The sequence below is a fragment of the Nerophis ophidion genome, linkage group LG05 (genome assembly GCF_033978795.1).
Source record: "Nerophis ophidion isolate RoL-2023_Sa linkage group LG05, RoL_Noph_v1.0, whole genome shotgun sequence".
Taxonomy (NCBI): domain Eukaryota; kingdom Metazoa; phylum Chordata; class Actinopteri; order Syngnathiformes; family Syngnathidae; genus Nerophis; species Nerophis ophidion.
The window spans coordinates 28,681,765-28,703,639 of NC_084615.1; the positions used below are offsets into that span (position 1 = coordinate 28,681,765).

The 21,875-nt window shown below is 41.9% G+C and overlaps 1 protein-coding gene across 1 annotated transcript; it reads right to left on the reverse strand.

The window, feature by feature from the left end:
* Nucleotides 1-1,020: 1,020 nt before the first annotated feature.
* LOC133552882 (transforming growth factor beta-3 proprotein-like) lies at nt 1,021-20,078 on the reverse strand. Its single transcript, XM_061900446.1, has 7 exons — nt 19,346-20,078; nt 16,364-16,527; nt 14,753-14,882; nt 10,812-10,919; nt 10,599-10,749; nt 8,933-9,086; nt 1,021-5,733 (listed from the first exon to the last, which is right to left on the reverse strand). Exons 1-7 carry the CDS (start codon nt 19,692-19,694, stop codon nt 5,575-5,577), a joined length of 1,215 nt encoding a protein of 404 aa, XP_061756430.1. The 5' UTR covers nt 19,695-20,078; the 3' UTR covers nt 1,021-5,574.
* Between the last annotated feature and the right edge of the window lie 1,797 nt (nt 20,079-21,875).

Genomic DNA, 21,875 nt, shown 5'->3' on the forward strand with positions numbered 1-21,875 from the left:
ACTTCATAAAACCACTGTCAGTAACTACAGTTGGTTGTTACATCTGTAAGTGCAAGGTAAAACTCTACTATTCAAAGCGAAAGCCATTTATCAACAACACCCAGGAACTCCGCATGCTTCACTGGGCCCAAGTTCATCTAAGATGGACTGATGCTAAGTGGTAAAGTGTTCTGTGGTCTGACGAGTCCACATTTCAAATTATATTTGGAGACTGTGGACATGGTGTCTTCCAGAACAAAGAGAAAAATCACCATTCGGAATGTTATAAGCGCAAAGTTCAAAAGCCAGCATCTGTGATGGTATGGGGGTGTATTAGTGCCCAAAGTATGGGTAACTTACACATCTGTGAAGGCACCATTAATGCTGCTGAATGGTCCATACATATTTTGGAGCAACATATGTTGTCGTCCAAGGAACGTTATCATGGATGCCACTGCTTATTTCAGCAAAACAATGCCAAGCCATGTGTAACAACAGCGGGTGCTTTCCTGGCCCGCCTGCAGTCCAGACCTTTCTCCCATCGAAAATGTGTGGCGCATCAAAAATATGACAGCGGAGACCCCGGACTGTTGAACGACTGAAGCTCTACATAAAACAAGAATGGGAAAGATTTCCACTCTCAAAGCTTCAACAATTAGTTTCCTCAGTTCCCAAACGTTTATTGAGTATTGTGGTATCATCCAAAACTAATGTAAAGTATCAAACAACAGAAGAGTAAGTGATTATTACATTTTAACAGAAGATGTTAAAAGAGAAAGTAAGCAAATAGTAACAGTAAATGAACAAGTATTTTAATAATTTATTTTCTACCACGGAATTTTAACAAAATAATAAAATGATAAATGACACAATAAGTTACTGCATATGTCAGCAGACTAAATTAGGAGCCTTTGTTTCCTTACTTACTGCTAAAAGACAAGTTGTCTTGTATGTTCACTATTTTATTTAAGGACAAACTTGCAAAAAGAAACAAATGTGTAATGTACACTAAGATTTTTTGTTAAAATAAAGCCAATAATGCAATTTTTTGTGGTCCCCTTTATTTAGAAAAATATCAAAAAGTACCGAAAAGATATAATGTAATAATATCCTCAGAAGCAGCTTCCTCTGTGGTGTTGTTGTTTTTTTGCACAACATGACTATTTTTTTCAAAAAACAAATGTCTGCAGGTTCTGAGGATGGAAAAGAGGTCCAGGCAGTGCTATATCGGTGTGTGTGTGTGTGTGTGTGTGTGTGCGTGTGTGTGTGTGTGTGTGTGTGTGAGGGAGAGACAGAGAGAATAACAGGAAGAGTGTAACAGTAGACGAGCTAAGATGCAGTCAAACACTTACTAGAAGTTGCATAACAGCTGCTGTCAATGTAAAAGAAATGCCATAAAATGTTGCGTAACACTGTGATGTCGCCCAAAACCTGTTAGAGATCAAACGTGCAGGTCCTCTGTTCATCATCTTCATCTTCATCATCATCATCATCACTTCTCTTCTAAAAAGGCTGCCGCTGGCTCAGTGTCCCAAAAGGCTTGGCTCGGCTTCCCATTTACCGATTTTCCATTCCTTTCGCGATCCCAAAAGGCATTCTCCCACTGACCGCACTTTGGGATTTTTGGCTTACAACGGCCACCCAGTTCTTTACTCCTTTTTGTGTTTGAAGATATTGGCCACTGGGTTTTAACGGAAACGGAAAATAATAAAGAACGCAGAAGAGGAAGAATCCGTAATACTAATCCTATGGGATGCAATACAGCAGGAATACCCAAGGTGAAGCCCGCGGGCCAAATTTCATGTCATGTTGTTTCATTAGGGTGGCTACCAAATGTAGTACATAGTCATACTGATGTCTTTCAAAGCTGCACAATCATTGATAGCATGTCCGCAAGACTACACTGTCAAAAAAAGTCAGTAGATTTGACAGTTCAGTCGCCATAAATGTATACTAAAATCACCAGTGGTACCATTTCTCTATTTACAGTAATGCACTGTCAAAAAAATGGCCATAGATTTTACAGTAACAACAATGTCAGTCACCAGAATTTTATCATAAAACAACAAAGGTACAGTTTTTAAATTGCATGTAAAAACCGCCACCAATTTTATGGTAAATTTCTGGTGACTGAGTTGCCAGCTTGTACAAACCCTGTTTATATATGAGTTGGGAAATTGTGTTAGATGTAAATATAAATGGAATACAATGATTTGCAAATACGTTTCAACCCATATTCAGTTGAATATGCTACAAAGACAACATATTTCATGTTAAAACTGATAAACTTTTTTTGTGTGCAAACAATCATTAACTTTAGAATTTGATGCTAGCAACACGTGACAAAGAAGTTGGGAAAGGTGGCAAAAAATACTGATAAAGTATAGGAATGCTAATCAAACACTTATTTGGAACATCCCACAGGTGTGCAGGCTAATTGGGAACAGGTGGGTGCCATGATTGGGTATAAAAACAGCTTCCATGAAATGCTAAGTTTTACAAACAATGATGGGGTGATGGTCACCGATTTGTAAGCAAATTGTCGAACAGTTTTAGAACAACATTTGTCAACGAGCTATTGCAAAGTATTTAGGGATTTTACCATCAACAGTCCGTACTCATCAAAAGGTTCAGAGAATCTGGAGAAATTACTGCACGTAAGCGATGATATTACAGACCTTTGAGCCCTCAGGCGGTACTGCATCAAAAAACAGACCTCAGTGTGTAAAGGATACCACCACATGGGCTCAGGAACACTTCATAAAACCACTGTCAGTAACTACAGTTGGTCGCTACATCTGTAAGTGCAAGTTAAAACTTTACTATGCAAAGCGAAAGCCATTTATCAACAACACCAAGGAACGCCGCCGGCTTCGCTGGGCCCGATTTCATCTAAGATGGACTGATGCAAAGTGGTAAAGTGTTCTGTGGTCTGACGAGTCCACATTTTAAATTAGATTTGGAAACTGTGGACGTGGTGTCCTCCGGAACAAAGAGGAAAATAACCATCCGGATTGTTATAGGCCCAAAGTTCAAAAGCCAGCATCTGTGATGGTATGGGGGTGTATTATTGCCCAAGGCATGTGTAACTTACACATCTGTGAAGGCACCATTAATGCTGAAAGGTCCATGCAGGTTTTGGAGCAACATATGTTGTCATCCAAGCAACGTTATCATGGACGTCCCTGCTTATTTCAGCAAAACAATGCCAAGCCATGTGTTACAACAGTGTGGCTTCGTATTAAAAGAGTACGGGTACTTTCCTGGCCCGCCTGCAGTCCGGACATGTCTCCCATCGAAAATTTGTGGAGTATTATGAATGACTGTTGAACGACTGAAGCTCGACATAAAACAATAATGGGAAAACATTCCACTTTCAAAGCTTCAACAATTAGTTTCCTCAGTTCCCAAACGTTTATTGAGTGTTGTTAAAAGAAAAGGTGATGTAACACAATAGTGAATATGCCCTTTCCCAACTACTTTGGCACGCGTTGCAGCCATGAAATTCTAAGTTAATTATTATTTGCACAAAAAAAATAAAGTTTATGAGTTTAAACATCAAATATCTTGTCTTTGTAGTGCATTCAATTGAATATGGGTTGAAAGGGATTTGCAAATCCTTGTATTCCGTTTATATTTACATCTAACACAATTTTCCAACTCATATGGAAACGGGGTTTGTAGTTTTCTATGGATTTTGTTTTTGTTTATTTAACAGTTGCATTTTAGACCGGTAAAATTGTGACTTTTTGGCGCTCAATAGAAAAAGATAATCTTGGTCACCATGCTTCGCTCACGTTGTATAGTAAAATCCTAAATACCATACGTCTAATCCGTCTGGGTGCAACCTGCACAGTGGGCTTGTGGTTAGAGTGTCCGTCCTGAGACTTGTAGGTCGTGAGTTCAAAGCCTGGCCAAGTCGTACCAAAGGCTATAAAAATGGGACCCATTGACTTCCTGCATGGTACTCTGCATCAAGGGTTGGAATTGGGGGGTTAAATCACCAAATGATTTCCGAGCGCGGCCACCGCTGCTGCTCACTGCTCCCCTCACCTCCCAGGGGGTGAATATGGGGATGGGTCAAATGAGGGTAATTTCACCACACCAAGTGTGTGTGTGACTATCGTTGGGACTTTAACTTTAAAGTTTGAAAGCGATCAGTTGAACTATCTAGTAGGAACTGGTAACAGATGGCAAACATCCGCAGAAAATGACCTCATTTGAATGTTTTGAGGTTAAAAATGTACATAAAAGATGCAGAGTTGCATGTTAATTGAATTAAGCACAATCTCTACTACCTTATAGTTATATTTGGCGGTATAAGGCTAAATTCTTCACTCCTGGTGCTGTTGCATGAGAAAAATCGTTATTTGGCCCACGGACCAACTGCATCTCTGTCTGGACGCAGTACCTCAGACTGGAAGTCTCTGGAGAGATCATAATAATTCCCCCAAAAACAGATTAACTCGCTGGACTATAGAGACAATAAAACATAAGTGGATGCATATGCAAAAATGCAATATATTTATCCGTACAATAATCTGTTTATATCTGCACATTCTTTTGTAAATGCCAACACTCTTTACCTTATTGGGGCACTATAGCTCAGTTGGTAGAGTGGCCCTGCCAGCAACTTGAGGGTTGCAGGTTCGATCCCCCGGCTTCTGCCATCCTAGTCACTGCCGTTTTATCCTTGGGCAAGACACTTCACCAGCCTGCTCCCAGTGCCACCCACACTTGTTTAAAAATGTAACTTAGATTTTGGGTTTCACAATGTAAAGCGCTTTCAGTCTCTAGAGAAAAGCGCTATATAAATATTATCCCCCCCACCGCCCCTATTGCTCTTTTATCCTGCATTACAACAAGCTAATGCAACAAAATTGTGTTCTTTTCTGTACTGCAAAGTTCAAATTTGAATGACAATATCAGGTAGTCTAAGTCTAAGGACAATCCAAGTCTAAGGACCATTGGTACATTTTGACTTTGGCACTTGGAAGCCAAATATCTGGGCACCCCTGCAACGCCACTATTTTTACAATCAAAATTGCAGCTAAAAATCTCCAGGTGCCTTTTTCACAGAACCCAGCGCTTGTGCAAACGCCGCCATTGTGACAGCTGTGGATATACTGTACCTCTGAAGCCGAAAAAGTGAACGTGTTACTGAGCCATGTATGCACAAGAGGTGGGGAAATGCCGTGTTTTACAGGCAAAGTAAACGGGGCTCCTGACAGGTAGTATAGTTACATGTTCACATGGACACCAGCCTCTTTTTATACAGAACAAAGTGGCCGATCGATTATTTACTGTGTTTGCCGGCACCTTTTACACCAGAACTCATTGTCGGCGTATGGCGTTACGTATTATCTTTCACACACCCTCTTTTTTATAGGGTTCTGCAAAACTGTATTGTATCTGATTGGATGGTTCATGTACACCTAACGAGGGCAGACAATATTGTTCTTTCTATGATGAAAGACAAGCAGGTTGATATCAATAGAGTCAGAAAAAGTGTAAAAAAACAAACAAGACTTCCATCAATAAAGTACGGGTTTTGTATCAGTGCTAAGCCGATCCGTCGTCTTCCTGTCAGCGTCCTCAGCTACATTTGCAAGACTTGACGACCATGTTGGACAGCTGCTCCACTTTGGGGGTCCGTCCAGAGTAGTAGAGGATGGTAAGGGGTTCCAGTTCTTGGGGGATGCAGCAAGGTGAGGCCGAGGCTTCCGGGTTGAGGGTGTTGTAGAGGCTCAGCAACTAAGAGGAGAAATGCTAAATCTCAAAATCAGAGGAACTATTTTTTTGGTCACAGATACAGTTGCCACCCAGATCCTGAACATAACATATCCTCCTGAAAATCAGCATCCTCTGCAGTAGACATTTGTGTTTACCATAACAGGGCTATTAACTCCTGAAAGTCTGAGCAAAAACAAGGAGGATAAGCCGGTAGGGGTTGGCTTTGGTTTGCTTCAGAACTAGGACGAGGGAGCTTTGTGTTTGGACAGAATCGCCAACGCGCTTTGCTGTGTTGATACAAACAGTCGTGGTCAAAAGCTTACATACACTTGTAAAGAACATATTGTCATGGCTGTCTTGAGTTTACAACATTTACTACAACTCACATTATTTTGTGATAGAGTGATTGGAGCACATACTTGTTGGTCACAAAAAACATTCATAAAGTTTGGTTCTTTGATGAATTTATAATGGGTCTACTGAAAATGTGACCAAATCTGCCGAGTCAAAAGTATACATACAGCAATGTTAATATTTGGTTACATGTCCCTTGGCAAGTTTCACAGAAATAAGGCACTTTTGATAGCCATTCACAAGCTTCTGGCAAACTTCTGGTTGATTTTTGACCACTCCTCTTGACAAAATTGGTGCAGTTCAGCTAAATTTGTTGGTTTACTGTCATGGACTTGTTTCTTCAGCATTGTCCAAACATTTAATTCAGGTCGTTGAGAAGGCCATTCTAAATCCTTATTTCTGATGAATTGATGGAAATAAATTTAGCTGTTTGGCCACAATACCCTGCAATATGTTTGGAGGAGAAAAGGTAAGGCCTTCAATCCCAGGAACACCATCCCCACCGTCAAACATGGCGGTGGTAGTACATAACCCGTTTCCATATGAGTTGAGAAATTGTGTTAGATGTAAATATAAAGGGAATATAATGATTTGCAAATCATTTTTAACCCATATTCAATTGAATGCACTACAAAGACAAGATATTTGATGTTCAAACTCAGAAACTTTATTTTTTTTTGCAAATAATAATTAACTTAGAATTTAATGGCTGCAACACGTGCCAAAGTAGTTGGGAAAGGGCATGTTCACCACTGTGTTACATCACCTTTTCTTATAAAAACACTCAATACACGTTTGGGAACTGACGAAACTAATTGTTGAAGCTTTGAAAGTTGAATTCTTTCCCATCTTTGTTTTATGTAGAGCTTCAGTCGTTCAACACTCCGGGGTCTCCGCTGTCGTATTTTACGCTTCATAATGCGCCACATATTTTTCATAGGAGACAGGTCTGGACTGCAGGTGGGCCAGCAAGTACCTGCACTCTATTACTACAAAACCACGCTGTTGTAACACGTGGCTTGGCATTGTCTTGCTGTAATAAGCAGGGGCGTCCATGATAACGTTGCTTGGATGACAACATATGTTGCTCCAAAACCTGTATGGACCATTCAGCATTAATGGTACCTTCACAGATGTGTAAGTTACCCATGCCTTGGGCACTAATAAACCCCCATACCATCACAGATGATGGCTTTTGTACTTTGCGCCGATAATAATCCAGATGGTTATTTTCTTCTTTGTTCCGGAGGACACCACATCCACAGTTTCCAAATACAATTTGAAATGTGGACTCGTCAGACCACAGAACACCTTTCCACGTTTCCATCAGTCCATCTTAGATGAGCTCGGTTCCAGCGACGCCAGCGGCGTTCCCTGGTGTTGTTGATAAATGGGTTGTGCTTTGCGTAGTAGAGTTTTAACTTGCACTTACAGATGTAGCAACCAACTGTAGTTACTGACCGTGGTTTTATGAAGTGTTCCTGAGCCCATGTGGTGATATCCTTTACACACTGATGGCTGTTTTTTGATGCAAATAATGTTTCCTGTTTATATTTACTTTTAACTCAATTTCCCAATTCATATAGAAACGGGGTTTGTATAATTCTCTGGGCCTGTTTCGCTGCCAATGGAACTGGTGCTTTACAGAGAGTAGATTGGACAATGAAAAAGGAGGATTACCTCCAAATTATTTAGGACAACCTAAAATTATGAGCCTGGAGATTGGGTCTTGGGCACAGTTTGGTGTTCCCACAGGACAAGGACCCCAAACACACGTCAAAAGTGGTAAAGGAATGGCTAAATGAGGCTAAAATTAAGTTTTGGATTGGCCTTCTCAAAGTCCTCACTTAAACGTGTGGACAATGCTGAAGACACAAGTCCATGTCAGAAAACCAACAATTTTAGCTGACTGCACCAATTTTGTCAAGAGGAATGGTCAAACATTCAACCAGAAGCTTGCCAGAAGCTTGTGGATGGCTACCAAAACCGCCCTCTTGCAATGAAACTTGCCAAGGGACATGTAACCAAATATTAAAATTTCTGTATGTATACTTTGGATCCAGCACATTTGGTCACATTTTCAGTAGATCCATTAAAAATTCATAAAATAATCAAACTTCATGAATGTTTTGTGTGACCAACAAGTATGTGCTCCAATCACTGTAGCACACAAAATTAAGAGTTGTAGAAATTATTAGAAACTCAATACAGCAATAGCATGATGTTCTTTACAATTGTATGTAAACTCTTGACCATGACTGTAAATACCCAATCTGCTCAATGGCTGATTTGTTATCTTTATGTGTGGGGTCTGTAATACATAACATATATCTTAAGATTTACAAAAATATTTTCGTGTACCAGCTTTTAGCCTGTTCTGCGCTGTCAAATACTGAATACGTCCTTTTTCAACTCTCATTTTTAGCATAGATATTAAATAAGTATTGATGCAGCCAAAAGTAGCCAAATGGTTAAATTTGTCACAGTTTGAATCAGGTAAAGACAGTCCAATGTGTTTTTAAAGTTCAAATTGTTTTTGTCCACTTTTAATTTCCTTTCTATTTAATTAATTCAATTGTACATGGACAGTTTTCAGTCGACCAATCAATAGACAGAACTGTGCCTAGCTGCACCCTCCTCATCCTCAAGTATGCGGAAGCACACCACAGCCAATAGAACCACAAGAAAAATGACAAAAATGTAATAGAAGGCTTTCACTAAAACGGAAATTAAACGCGTACCAAAATGAAAAGAACAGAACAGAACGGTTTGGTGGAAAAAAGGTTCAAGAATATGCAATTTGTTAGTTTTTGTCAGTATTAAGTAAATGATAGGTCTTAAACAGATTAGTGACGGCATTTCTTACCGAGCTGTGCGGCGTGTCTGAGCTCCTCAGGTAAGGGCATGGCCCTGAGCAGTAGTTGGCGTCGTAGCCGCTGGGTTCATGGATCCACTTCCAGTTCAAGTCACGCCGGAAATTGATGTGGAGGCGCCGAACGCAGCAGCTCTCTTCTGTGTTTCTGTGCAAATGGTAAATGCTCTGTGTTAATATAGCGCTTTATTATACATGGAATGTTCCCAGCAGGCACAAGACTTTGATACAAGGTTGATTATACATACAGTGAGGCAAAAAAGTATTCAATCAGCCACCGATTGTGCAAGTTCTCCCACTTAAAATGATAACAGAGGTCTGTAATTTTCATCATAGGTACACTTCAACTGTCAGAGACAGAATGTGAAAAAAACATCCAGGAATTCACATTGTAGGAATCTTAAAGAATGTATTTGTAAATTATGGTGGAAAAAAAGTATTTGGTCAACCATTCAAAGCTCTCACTGATGGAAGGAGGTTTTGGCTCAAAATATCACGATACATGGCCCTATTCTTTCTATCCGTAACACGGATCAATCGTCCAGTCCCCTTAGCAGAAAAACAGCCCCAACGCATGATGTTTCCACCCCCATGCTTCACAGTAGGTATGGTGTTCTTGGGATGCAACTCAGTATTCTTCTTCCTCCAAACACAACAAGTTGATTTTATACCAAAATGGATACATGGATGATAAAACAGAGCATTGGGAGAATGTCATGTGGTCAGATGAAACTAAAATAGAACTTTTGGTATAAACTTAACTCGTCGTGTTTGGAGGAGGAAGAATACTGAGTTGCATCCCAAGAACACCATACCTACTGTGAAGCATGGGGGTGGAAACATCATGCTTTGGGGCTGTTTTTCTGCTAAGGGGACACGGCGATTGACCCGTGTTAAGAAAGGAATGAATGGGGCCATGTATCGTGAGATTTTGAGCCAAAACCTCCTTCCATCAGTGAGAACTTTGAATGGTTGACCAAATACTTATTTTCCACCATAATTTACAAATACATTCTTTAAAATTCCTACAATGTAAATTCTTGGATTTTTTCTTCATATTCTGTCTCTCACAGTTGAAGTGAACCTATGATGAAAATTACAGACCTCTGTTATCATTTAAAGTGGGAGAACTTGCACAATCGGTGGCTAACTAAATACTTTTTTGCCCCACTGTATATGTTTTTTAAAACTTACTTCTAGACAATGTTGCAAAATATTTGTTTTTGTAAATTGAGAAAACGTTGATGTCTAACGTTGGATCTACATTGGTGGTTGGGAAATGACCTAAATTCAATGGTCAAATCAACGTCAGAACCCAACAATGATTAAACATTGTCAAAAAGCGTGTTGTTCCAACGTTCGGTTTGAGTCGCTCGACTTCAGGGCCTAACTCAACAAGTTCTCAACATTGTTTTAATGTCCTGTGCCTGCTGGGATACTCAAAGCGCGTTACATTACACAGCAAATTTAAACACAGAAGCTGCCTTGCAAGGTGCTAACCACGACCCATAAGGAGCAAGGGTGAAGTGTCTTGCCCTAGGACACACGGCCACGACTAGGTTGGCCGAAGCTGGAATTGAATCTGGAACCCTCGAGTTGTTGGCATGGTCGCTCTACCATCAGTACGATCAGCAGTCGCTCATCTTAAATCCGTCCTTACGAGAAACAGTAGTCCGTGTCCAGCGCTCTCTTGCGTCTGTGTGTGGTCTGCTTCGCCAGGCGGTGAGGCGGGATCATCATGAGGATCAAATGAGGCAGGTTCTGCTCCTTGAGCCTCTTCAAGCGAACATGCTCCTCCTCCCCGTCCACCCCTGAAACCAGAAAAAAAACGTTTTCCATAGTCGCACAAGACTTAACTTTTAGTAACACCTACCTTTGAACTTGACCTCCAGAACCTCATTCTCGTTGTCAATGATGTCGCCGTTTGGGCTGAAGGTATGGCAGGGACAATGCACACTAATTTCCAGACCAAGGTTGCTTCCTGGTGAAGAACAGAGCACAGCCGAGGGATAATGTTATGCATGAAAGGATCTAGTGCTGTGCGATAATGGACACAAATATTAATTCCGTTATAGGTATTTTTTAATGATATACAGTACAGGCCAACAGTTTGGAGACGCCTTCTCCTCATGCAATGCGTTTTCTTTATTTCCATGACTATTTACATTGTAGATTGTCTCTGAAGGCATCAAAACTATGAATGAACTCATGTGGAATTTTTTACTTAACAAAAAAAGGTGAAATAACTGAAACCATGTTTATATTGTAGTTTTTTTTTAAATTGCCACCCTTTGCTCTGATTACTGTTTTGCACACTCTTGGCGTTCTTTCAATGAGCTTCAAGCGCGCTTGTGAAGTAAAAAACATTTTTGGTGACTACCTCTAGAAGCTCATCGAGAGATTGCCAATAGTGTGAGAAAAAGTAATTAGAGCAAAGGGTGGCTAATTTTAAGAAACTAGAATATAAAACATGTTTTCAGTTATTTCACTTTTATTTGTTAAGTACATAACTCCTCATGTGTTCATTTTAGGGCTGGGCGATATATCGATACACTTGATTTATTGCGGGTTTGTCTGAGTGTGATATAGAAAATGATTATATTGTGATATTCGAGTATACATTCTCACGCAGTTGCTTTTAGCTGCGGGCATTACACTACATGCGTTTACGACTCTTTCTTGTCTCTCCTTCGCACGGACGCTTAAAACAAGCTGTGGAGAGACGGAGCCGAGGAGCCGACAGCAGGGTCAGACAAATGCCTGTCCTACCCGCAATGGCGGCCAGGAGGCGGGGCGTGCGGCGGAGAGAGGAGGCGGGACGCACTCAGAGCGACGCTCCAGCCAGCCAAGTCAGGTGCGTTCACCACACACCTGCGCTCAATCAGCTCATCTATTGTTACAGCACAAAAGAGGGGAAGGAGGAACGATCGGGGAGGAGTAGGCGAGGACACCACGGCAACCAGACAACTAGCACGACGATCAAGGACAAGAGAGAGTGAGATGACGACCCCCCCGCAACGGACGCAAACGCCGGACGCCGAAAGGCGTGCAGCGGCGGCAAGCAGGAAGAGCCCGCGCTCTGAAAAGTGACGCAATCGGATGGCCAGAAGAAGACAGGTTTATTGAACTAATAAACACCAGTCAAACCTGCTATGATGCGTCTTGTGTCCAGTGTCACGGCAACCCACACGGTGACGGCGGCTGGGAGTCCGCCACACAAGTGCACCTTCTTACATACGTCACGCGTGCAACGTCACCCGCCCTCCCCGAGCAGAGAGGTAGCAGCATGGGTAACATTAGCTGTGATGCTAACGGTGTGTTGCGAGTGATAATACGAGAGGGAGAAGTTCCGAATCTGGTAACAAGTGGAGGAAGAATTAATTCCCAAGAAAAACAGCACTGGGTTCATCGTCTGCCGTTGCTTTGGCTTCAAGCGGGAATATCTTGAACATTTATACAGCAGAAGCGTTGCTACCAACAGTAGCATTACTGCTAATTTGTGGCATAATTTGAAAAGTCACCCGCTAGAAAATGAAAAGTGCTTCAAACTGCATGTCAACATCTCCGTTCCGTGCCACACCCACAACATCCGAAGCAACATTTTCCACAACACCGTAGGACATATACTATTTGATATGCAGCTTATTTTTATGTGACACTTATTGAAATATCTTGTGTGACATCATGCACAAGTGCACTTTATTTGTTTTAAAATATTGTAGTGGTGTTCTGTACAAAAAGTGCACTTTAGTGTTGTTTTGATATGTCATCTTAGTGACATTGTCCACAGAAGTGCATTTATAGCTTGTTTTAAAAATGTCTCTGACAATCTTGCAATTTCTGTTTTGAAATGACATGAATGTTTGTGCCACTGCTTAATAACTGTTTAATAAATACAGTTTTGGTCAATTGACTTAGTTGTGATTTCCCTCTCTGCATGAAAGTTTAAAAGGAGCATTTATTAATGCAGTATGAGGAAGAATGTTTTAATGTGGTGCTGTGATTATATGCATCAAGTGTTCATTCAAGACTAAGGCAAAATATCGTGATATATATCGTGTATCGCGATATGGCCTAAAAATATCGAGATATTAAAAAAAGGTCATATCACCCAGCCCTAGTTCATTCATAGTTTTGATGACTTTAATGACAATCTACAATGTAAATCGTCATTAAAATAAGAAAACATATTGAAAGAGGAGAAGGTGTGTCCAAACTTTTGGCTTGTACTGTATATATCGCAATATAGTATTTTTTCTTAAAATTATACATATACATGTAAAAAAAAAAGGCGATTGGTTTGTGAGCGATTCAAATGTTTTTAGACACATTTACTGGAATAATTCTGCAAGATCCCTTATCTGCCTATTGTTTTAATAGTGTTTTAGTGAGATTTTAAAGATTGTAAAGAGGTTGGATGCCTGCGGTGAACATGCAGTGTCTCAGAGAGAAGCCGAGGAGCAAAGCTCACAGCTGCCTTTTTTGACATGACAGCTGCTGCAGGACGACGATTAATCCATTGATGTCTCCGGTAAGATATATATCACAATTTTCCCATCCAAAAACATGCTGGTTGACGTAGAGAAAACATGTTCGCTTGACCGCTCCGCTTCACAACAAACAAAGAAACACCGGCTGTGTCTCGGTGCTAAAGACAGCTGCAATCCACTGCTTTCCACCAACAGCATTGTTCTTTATAGTCTCCATTATTAAATTAACAAATTGCAAAAGATTCAGCAACACAGATGTCCAAAATACTGTGTAATCACGCCATGAACAGAGACGACTTTCAGCTGTGTTTGGTGCAGCGCTAATATTTCCTTACAGTCCGTGATGTCACGCGTACGCATCATCATTCCGCGATGTTTTCAACAAGAAACTCGCGAGAAATTTAGAATTGCAATTTAGTAAACTAAAAAGGCCATATTGGCATGTGTTGCAATGTTAATATTTCATCATTTATATATAAACTATCAGACTGCGTAGTCGTTAGTAGTGGGTTTCAGTAGGCCTTTAAGGACTTCATAACAACTGTCATTGTACTGTTTTTCATGCCGTTTCGTCACATGATAGAAAAGAATAACAAGTCGCCAGCAGTGACTTGTTGGAGGCATGTTTTGCAGGTTACCGTTGTTTGGTTGGTGTCTGACTTTTAATCTATACCAAAGCCAGACAAAGGGGTTCCTTTTCCCTTTTGTTGGCAACAATTCCTCTTCAGGTTTTGGTGGTTTAGCTTCCATTGAGCTGTCTGCCTCTGTTAAGTGTGTAAAGAGTGCTACGTTGTTAAAACCCTCACTCGTTAAAGTTTTTCTTAGTACCGTAATTTCTGGACTATAAGCCGCTACTTTTTTCCCTTGTTCTGGTCCCTGCGGCTCGGCTTATACAACGATGTGGCTTACTGTAACCAGAGGCGCGCACTACAGAGGATGCGCGAGACCGAGGCAGACATCTGGCGCCAGGTAACGAGAGCAAAACAAAGGGTAGGAGAGCGTCAGCGACAGTTTGCGCGAAGGAAGTGTTCATGCAAACACCCTCAATATGGAAAACAAACGTAGAAGTGCATATGATGCTGCTTTTAAGTTAAAGGCAATCGATCTGGCTGTCAAAGAAGGAAATAGAGCTGCTGCACTTACCCTTGACATCAATGAATGCCTTATAGTCCGGAAATTACGGTACTAGTATGTTAGCCTATACATGAGTTTATAAGCAATAGAGAACTTTATCGTTCCGCAGACATTTGTTATGTCGTACGACAATATTTTTCGTTATATGGCACCGCACTAAAAGGACCATACAGCGTGTTGTGGTTGTTACCTCTGTTCAGCAGCCATTCTCGTACTGTTTCAGTCACGTCGAAGGAGACCCATCCAGGAGTTCCTTTGGTCAGCACGTTCTTAGCGCTGACGTAGCGTTGCTTTCTGATGTGTTCATTGGGCCTCACAATCTGTAATGCGGTACAATATGTTTATTTAGGAGGATGACTTTTAAATTGTACAAATGCTTTTGCCGAAGTGGAGACAGAATGGTGCGGTCTGTTGGTTGGTTTCATGTTCTTCTGAATTCACTATAAAGTTACATGCAGATCGATCTGCCGCTATGATGTCACATTATTATAATTATTATTTTATCATTATTATTATTGCAGTAGTATTTATGATTGAAACAAAACTTTGTATGCAAATCACAAATGACTACTAAAAACCACACTGGTTTTCAAAGGGTACCATATGTCACAACAGTAATTGAGGCAATGTTGTAATAGGGGTTATTAGCAAACTGCTCCACCCGCAAATATACCGCTGACAAAAGTGTAACACAACTGTGATGCCACTTTTGAAAGCGCATGCAGAGTTAGCCAAAGGTGCTGCATTCTTACCAATGCAACTACTGTTGACAACTGCAATTAAGAAACTACATCAGACGATTGCCTGCACCTACAACCGGCCCAAGGGTGATTTAGTTGATGTAATAATAAGAAACAAAGCGATCCCAAGACTTTCCTGCATCAAATCTTTCTTGTTCATCAATCTATTGTAGACAAATATGTTTGATGCTCAAGACATTTGGAGTACACCAAACAAGGCTGCCATATGCAGTTTTCCATACAAACTGCATATGAAAGCCTTTGTCCATTTATTGGCCATCCGTGAAATGTCCTGAAAGCTGTTAACTATCACTGCACATTGGATTTGGCGTGGGGATGTACTATTCCTGGAGTGCCCGTTTGGGAAATAAAACGCATGTGCCGTGAAGAAGTCATTACGTTTTCACAAACCCAATCTGTTTGATATTAACAATTCTAATTGTCTTTGTATTGGTCCCTCATGCTGAAGACATTAAAAGAAAATAACAGGAGAGAGTTAATGACATTTCCTGAGACAAGCGTGTTACATAATTCCACTTGGCGTTCAGCAGAATCCCTTTCAAGGTTTGAGATTAGCTTCTCAAATATCAAAGAGCTGAGCAAAAAGTGGGACACATGAGAAGTACAAAAAAAACAGTCCAGCTTCCGCATGTTAGGATGGGCTCGGACCAGGTTCATTCGTGTAATGTCAGTTTTTTATCACAGCTACAAAAGCAGGAAAAGATCCAGGGATTGTCTTTTCTGGATTTTATCTGCTGCCGGAAAGCATACACATGGTAAATGTGCAAGACTTCTAAGATTTATTAACAAGATAAGGTTCTCAGTCAACAGATATGTTAGGAATATTTGGGGACTTCCATTACAGTCGGAACCAGAGAGGAGGACTTCTGGTTCGATTTTGATTGATCGATTGATACTCTTATTAGTAGATTGCACAGTTCAATACATATTCCGTACAATTGACCACTAAATGGTAACACCCGAATAAGTTGTTCAACTTGTTTAAGTCGGGGTCCACATTAATCAATTCACGGTACAGGCTAGCAATACCTTTTACGCACCTGGTAGAGCTCGATCCGTTGCTCGTTTCGTCTGGCACTTGGGTTCGGAACCCGCAGCGCTCGAAACTCGGCCCTGAAGAGGTTGGTCGAGTTCCTCTCCATGGCGGACACGTTGAAGCGGAACACTTTTGAGGGGATCCCCTTTGGGCAGTAGGAGAGATCATCTGGAACAGACATTTGTCAAAGGGTTGGGATGTTACTAAGAACATAGGGGATGAAACTACTTTTTCAAACATCTTGTATACTGGAACTGTCCCCTCCACCCCAAATAGTACAATCCATTGTGTCTATGCAAAAATAAATTAGTACAAATCAATGAATCTAGCTGCCGAATAAATTACTGGCACCGTGTTTAGAGTAGTCTCCCGTCCAAAGGCAAAACCTAGTAACTCAATTTTGGTCAAAACTGAGCTGATGATAATTTTGGAGTTCCTAGGTGATATGCTTTACATTAGTGTATGCGATATTGTAATTTGTTCCGTAAGTAAGCTGTTACGCGCATGGCAGGACCTAACAACTACCACATAACCGCCTAGATACAACAGAAAAACCTAGTATCTCAAGGGACCATTCGGAGCTTCTTTGTCAGTCGCCTTATTGTCTTTGATGAGACATTTGGGGGGCCGACGGTCAACCTGATTATGTGATATTATGGCACGAGGGGATATTTGGAAGATTGGCCCAGGACGTTGCAAGCACTTTCATTAAATGTATTGTTCTTGATTCTTCCCCTTGCATACTCTTTTGGGCAGATAACTGTGGAGGTCAAAATAAAAACTGGACGCTGTACACAGCTCTTGCCCAACGTGCAAATGCAGAATGAGGCCCACCCGAGATTGTGATAAAATATAATGACTTTTTAAATCTTTGTAAGACAGCATCAAGATAGATTGGTTTTCCTTTGTTTTCTCAAAATCAGCTAGAACTGAGTTACTAGGTTTTGCCTTTGGACAGGAGTAGTGTACAGTACTTACTTTTTTACCTCAGCCTTGCTGTTTATCCACTACCATATATGGCCTTGTTTTAATCAGCTGCTGATTACAAGAACACACTATTCAGAAACGTAAACACAAATGTCCATTTGTTAATGATCCAAACTTAGCGGAGGTGTGCGTTCTAGTGAGTGCTTTTTTTATGCTGGGAAAATAGTGGTGTCACGGATTTAATCATCTTTTAAATATTCATTGAATAAGATGCTGTGAGGGTGCCCGTGTTGGAAGTTGTCATCGTGTGGGAGGTAGTGATGAGTCATGTGTGAAAGCCTTGGTAGACATCTCTGCACAGAAGAAGGGGATTTAGAGTATGGAGGAGGAATCCCCCCGTGCAAGCTAACAGGGAGGTCCTTTCATCATTTGACTCTTCCTGTCCACTGTTGTTCACTTTACCCATTGCCTGCCCGCCCCCCGAAGGCATCATCATCATTGTGTCCGACCACAGAGGAAATTGGGAAAATCTGGAAGAAGCCTGTAATCGGAGACTCACCGGCCGAATAATTAGGTATACTTGCTTTAAATATAATGAGAACCGTATTAAAAATACAGCCTTGAGATCCCATACAGAACTCCCATCTGAAAAGGTCCAACTATACAAAGTTGACATTATTCTGTTTAAGTAACCTTTGGTTAGGAAAAAAAAAAAAGTATTAGAAACACATCTAAGTATTATTTGGCGCCGTTCTGTACCACTCTACAAGCAATTTTAAAGCAAGAAGATCCTGTGTTCAATTCCCGGGATTGGGGTATTTCTGTGTGAAGTTTCTACATGGGTTCTCTTCATGTACTCTGGCTTCCTACCAACCTCCAAAACATGCACTTGGGATAGGTTGATTGGCAACACTAAATTGGCCCTAGTGTGTGAATGTGAGTGTGGATGTCCTCTATCTATCGGTGTTGGCCCGGCGATTAGGTGGAGACTTGTACTCTACCTTCAGTCACCCCCAAGCAGTAGAACATGGATGGATGGGCGGGCTACTTATTTGACAGTATCAGTCAAAACTCAGCATCACTGATACAGATCTTGAATGGGATTTCATAGATGATGCAGGTATAGCTCGGTTGGTAGAGTGGCCGTGCCAGCAACTTGAGGGTTCCAAGTTCGATCCCCGCTTCCGCCATCCTAGTCACTGCCGTTGTGTCCTTGGGCAAGAGACTTTACCCACCTTCTCCCAGTGCCACCCACACTGGTTTAAATGTAACTTACATATTGGGTTTCACTATGTAAAGCGCTTTGAGTCACTAGAGAAAAAGCGCTATATAAATATAATTCATTCACTTCACTTCAGGTGTCCCTAATAAAGTAGCTGAAGTGTCACGAGGTACTGTACACTGAGCTGTATCTCGAATGTCTCTTAGCTATGTATGAGAGTGCACCCTAACCGGGTGCACAAGTTCAGGCCAGTTTATTGAGATGTCATTAACAAAGTTCTGACTTACAAAGATAATAATGTTCTCAAATTTTGTTTGCTACTTAAGTTTTAAAAATGTTGGAAATGAGTGTTGTTCCAATACCAATATTTTGCAGCTATTTCGATACATTTCGGTACTTTTCTAAATAAAGGGGACTACAAAAACATTGCATTGTTGGTTTTATTTTAACAGTACATTAAACATATTTTTATTTGCACACCTTTGCAGATTGGTACTTTTTAGAGTCGGTATAGTACCGAATATAATTCATTAGTATCGTGGTACTATACTAATACCGGTATACTGTACAACCCTATTGGAAATACGTCTCAGTATCATTCGGACCCCTTCTGCACCAATTTAAACAAAACCAGCACTTTTGTTGCAACTTTTGTTGTAACATCATTAATTTTATAAGGGCAAGCCTTTCGTTACATCTCTTGTATTACATTTAATTTGGCGTTTCAATAAAGCAGGGGATGTGTGCATACAGTTGATGATTGATCGACATGAAATGACATTAACTACAAACAGAAGCATAAACTATTGTTTGTGTTTTTTCCATGTTTGTACTCACTGCTCTCGGTGGGTCCATAGACCATGTTGAACTTGTAGATCTCTTTGGCGAAGTACTCCGTCTCCGTGTTTTCCGGACCACAAGTCTCCTGCCGTTGCCGGCCCAGCTCTTCCAGGAGCTCTCTGGTGCTGTTGTAGAGCGCCTGGACCTGGTAGGGGACATTAGCAGGCCCCTGGGGCTGAGGGGGGCTTGACAGCCTGAGCTTGCTGAGAATCTGCCCCCTTATGGCCTCCACACGTTTCCTCTTGATGTGGTCCATGTCCACAGCGGCGCAGGTGGACAGAGGCGAGCTCGGGGTGGCGCAGTGAAGGAGGAGGAGGACGCACAGCAATGCTTTGCCTGCATGCATGTTGTCTCTCTCTGACCGTGCAGTCTGTTTAAAAACAAAGACGTCGCCTCCACTGAAGTCCGCTTGTGTGTCGGCCCATTAGACGACACTCCAAAACCTCTAATGTTGTAAAAAAAAAAAAAAAATACTCTCTGTGTTCACATTTTGTGAATTGTTCTCCCGGGTTTGTGTCTCTGTTCTGTCAAGTTAAGGCTGGAAATTAAATGTGGGGGACCCACATGTGTTTTTATAGCAGACAGAGCCAGGCTTGTGTGACGATTGGAGGAGGAGCAGGCCCCCATGCAGGAGCCCCCACCATAAACCACCGCAGTTCATTGTGGTGCAGCCACACTGTCACACAAAAACGTGAGAGACTCTTTTGGTTTTTTATTTGGAACTTCTTAGTCATTTTGTAGCTAATACAAGTGTTTGCACTCTTGTCATTATTTTTCCTGCACAGTGGAAATATATGGTTTTCTCACTCTTCTGCCCTCCAGTGGTCTGTAAGGGAATTGCAGCAGTATTTTAAGTCCAGAAGTGTTTGGATGTGCTTTCAAGTATCCGTCCATCAATTGTCTACCGCTTGTCCCTCTCTGGGTCGCGGAGGTGCTGGAACATATCTCAGCTGCACCCAAGCAGAAGGCAGGGTAAAGCCTGGACAAGTCGCCAACTCATCGCAGGGCCAACACCGATAAACAGACAACATTCACACTCACATTCACACACTCGGGCCAATTTAGTCACACTAGAATAGAATAGAATAGAATAGAATAGAAAGTATTTTATTGATCCCTGGGGGAAATTCAGCACCACAGTTCACTCTCAATAAACAATGATAATAATAAAAAAACATTATATACATATAACATATGAACAATATAAATATAATATACTTATATTCTACATTTAAGTGCAGTCAAGGAACATATCCATTATACAGTCTGATGGCTGTCGGTATAAAGGACCTCCTGTGTCGTTCCGTGTTGCATTTAGGGAGTCTGAGCCTTCCACTGAACGTGTTCATTCTCTCCGCAAGGTCCGAGTGTAGTGGGTGGGAGGTGTTGTCCATAACGGCTAGGAGTTTTGCTAGACTTCTCCTCTCTGACACCACCGCCAGAGAGTCCAGCTCCACTCCCACCACGTTACTGGCCTTCTCTACCAACTTGTCCAGTCTGCTGGTGTCCCTCACTCTTAGCCCGCTGCCCCAGCAAGCCACGGCGTACAAGAAGGCGCCTGCCACCACCGACTCGTAGAACATATTCAACATCTTTGTACAGACGTTGAAGGATCCTAGCCTACTGAGGAAGTAGAGGCGGCTCTGTCCCTTCTTGTAGAGGGCCTCCGCGTGTTTTGACACATTCAGCTTGTTGTCCATGTGTACACCGAGGTATTTATAATCCTTTACCATGTCCACATCGACCCCTATGATGGAAACAGGGGTCGCTGAAGTACTCCTCTTTCCCAGGTCCACAACCAGCTCCTTGGTCTTCGTCACATTAAGCTGGAGGTGGTTCTTTCCACACCATGTGACAAAGTCCTCCACCAGTGCCCTGTATTCCTCGTCATCACCATCCTCAATACACCCCAGTATCGCAAAGTCATCAGAAAACTTCTTCGTGTGGCAGGACTCTGACTGATAGTGGAAATCGGTGGTGTAAATGGTGAAGAGGAAGGGGGAGAGGACTGTACCCTGCGGGGCCCCGGCGTTGCTGACCAGCCTGTCAGACACACAGTCCTGCAGTCGAACGTACTGTGGTCTGTCAGTCAGGTAATCTACAACCCAGGACACCAAGGGGGCCTCCACCTGCATCTTCTCCAACTTCACACCCAGTAGCCCAGGCCGTATAGTATTGAAAGCACTGGAGAAGTCAAAAAACATGACCCTCACACTGCTTGCAGACTTGTCTAGGTGGGCGTGGGCTCGGTTCAGCAGGTAAATAACTGCGTCCTCCACTCCCAGTTGGGGCTGGTAGGCGAATTGGAGTGGGTCCAGGTGGGGCTTGACTGTAGGGCGGAGTTGTTCCAGGACCAACCTCTCCGTGGTCTTCATGATATGGGAGGTTAGAGCCCCCGGCCTATAGTCCTTCGACGTGTTGGGGAGCGCGCACTTGGGGATGGGGACCACGCATGAGGTTTTCCACAGTGTGGGGACTATCTGCAGTCTAAGGCTGGAGGAGTGTTTGTCAACCACTGTGCCGCAGC

Bases quoted from the DNA above. Each gene is read 5' to 3' on its own strand.
- LOC133552882 (XM_061900446.1), bottom strand. From the start codon at position 19,694: ATGCATGCAGGCAAAGCATTGCTGTGCGTCCTCCTCCTCCTTCACTGC. The intron at 10,920-14,752 runs GTAACAACCACA...GTTCTTCACCAG, and splicing joins AGAATGGCTGCTGAACAGAG to GAAGCAACCTTGGTCTGGAA. The intron at 5,734-8,932 runs GTAAGAAATGCC...TTCTCCTCTTAG, and splicing joins CAGACACGCCGCACAGCTCG to TTGCTGAGCCTCTACAACAC.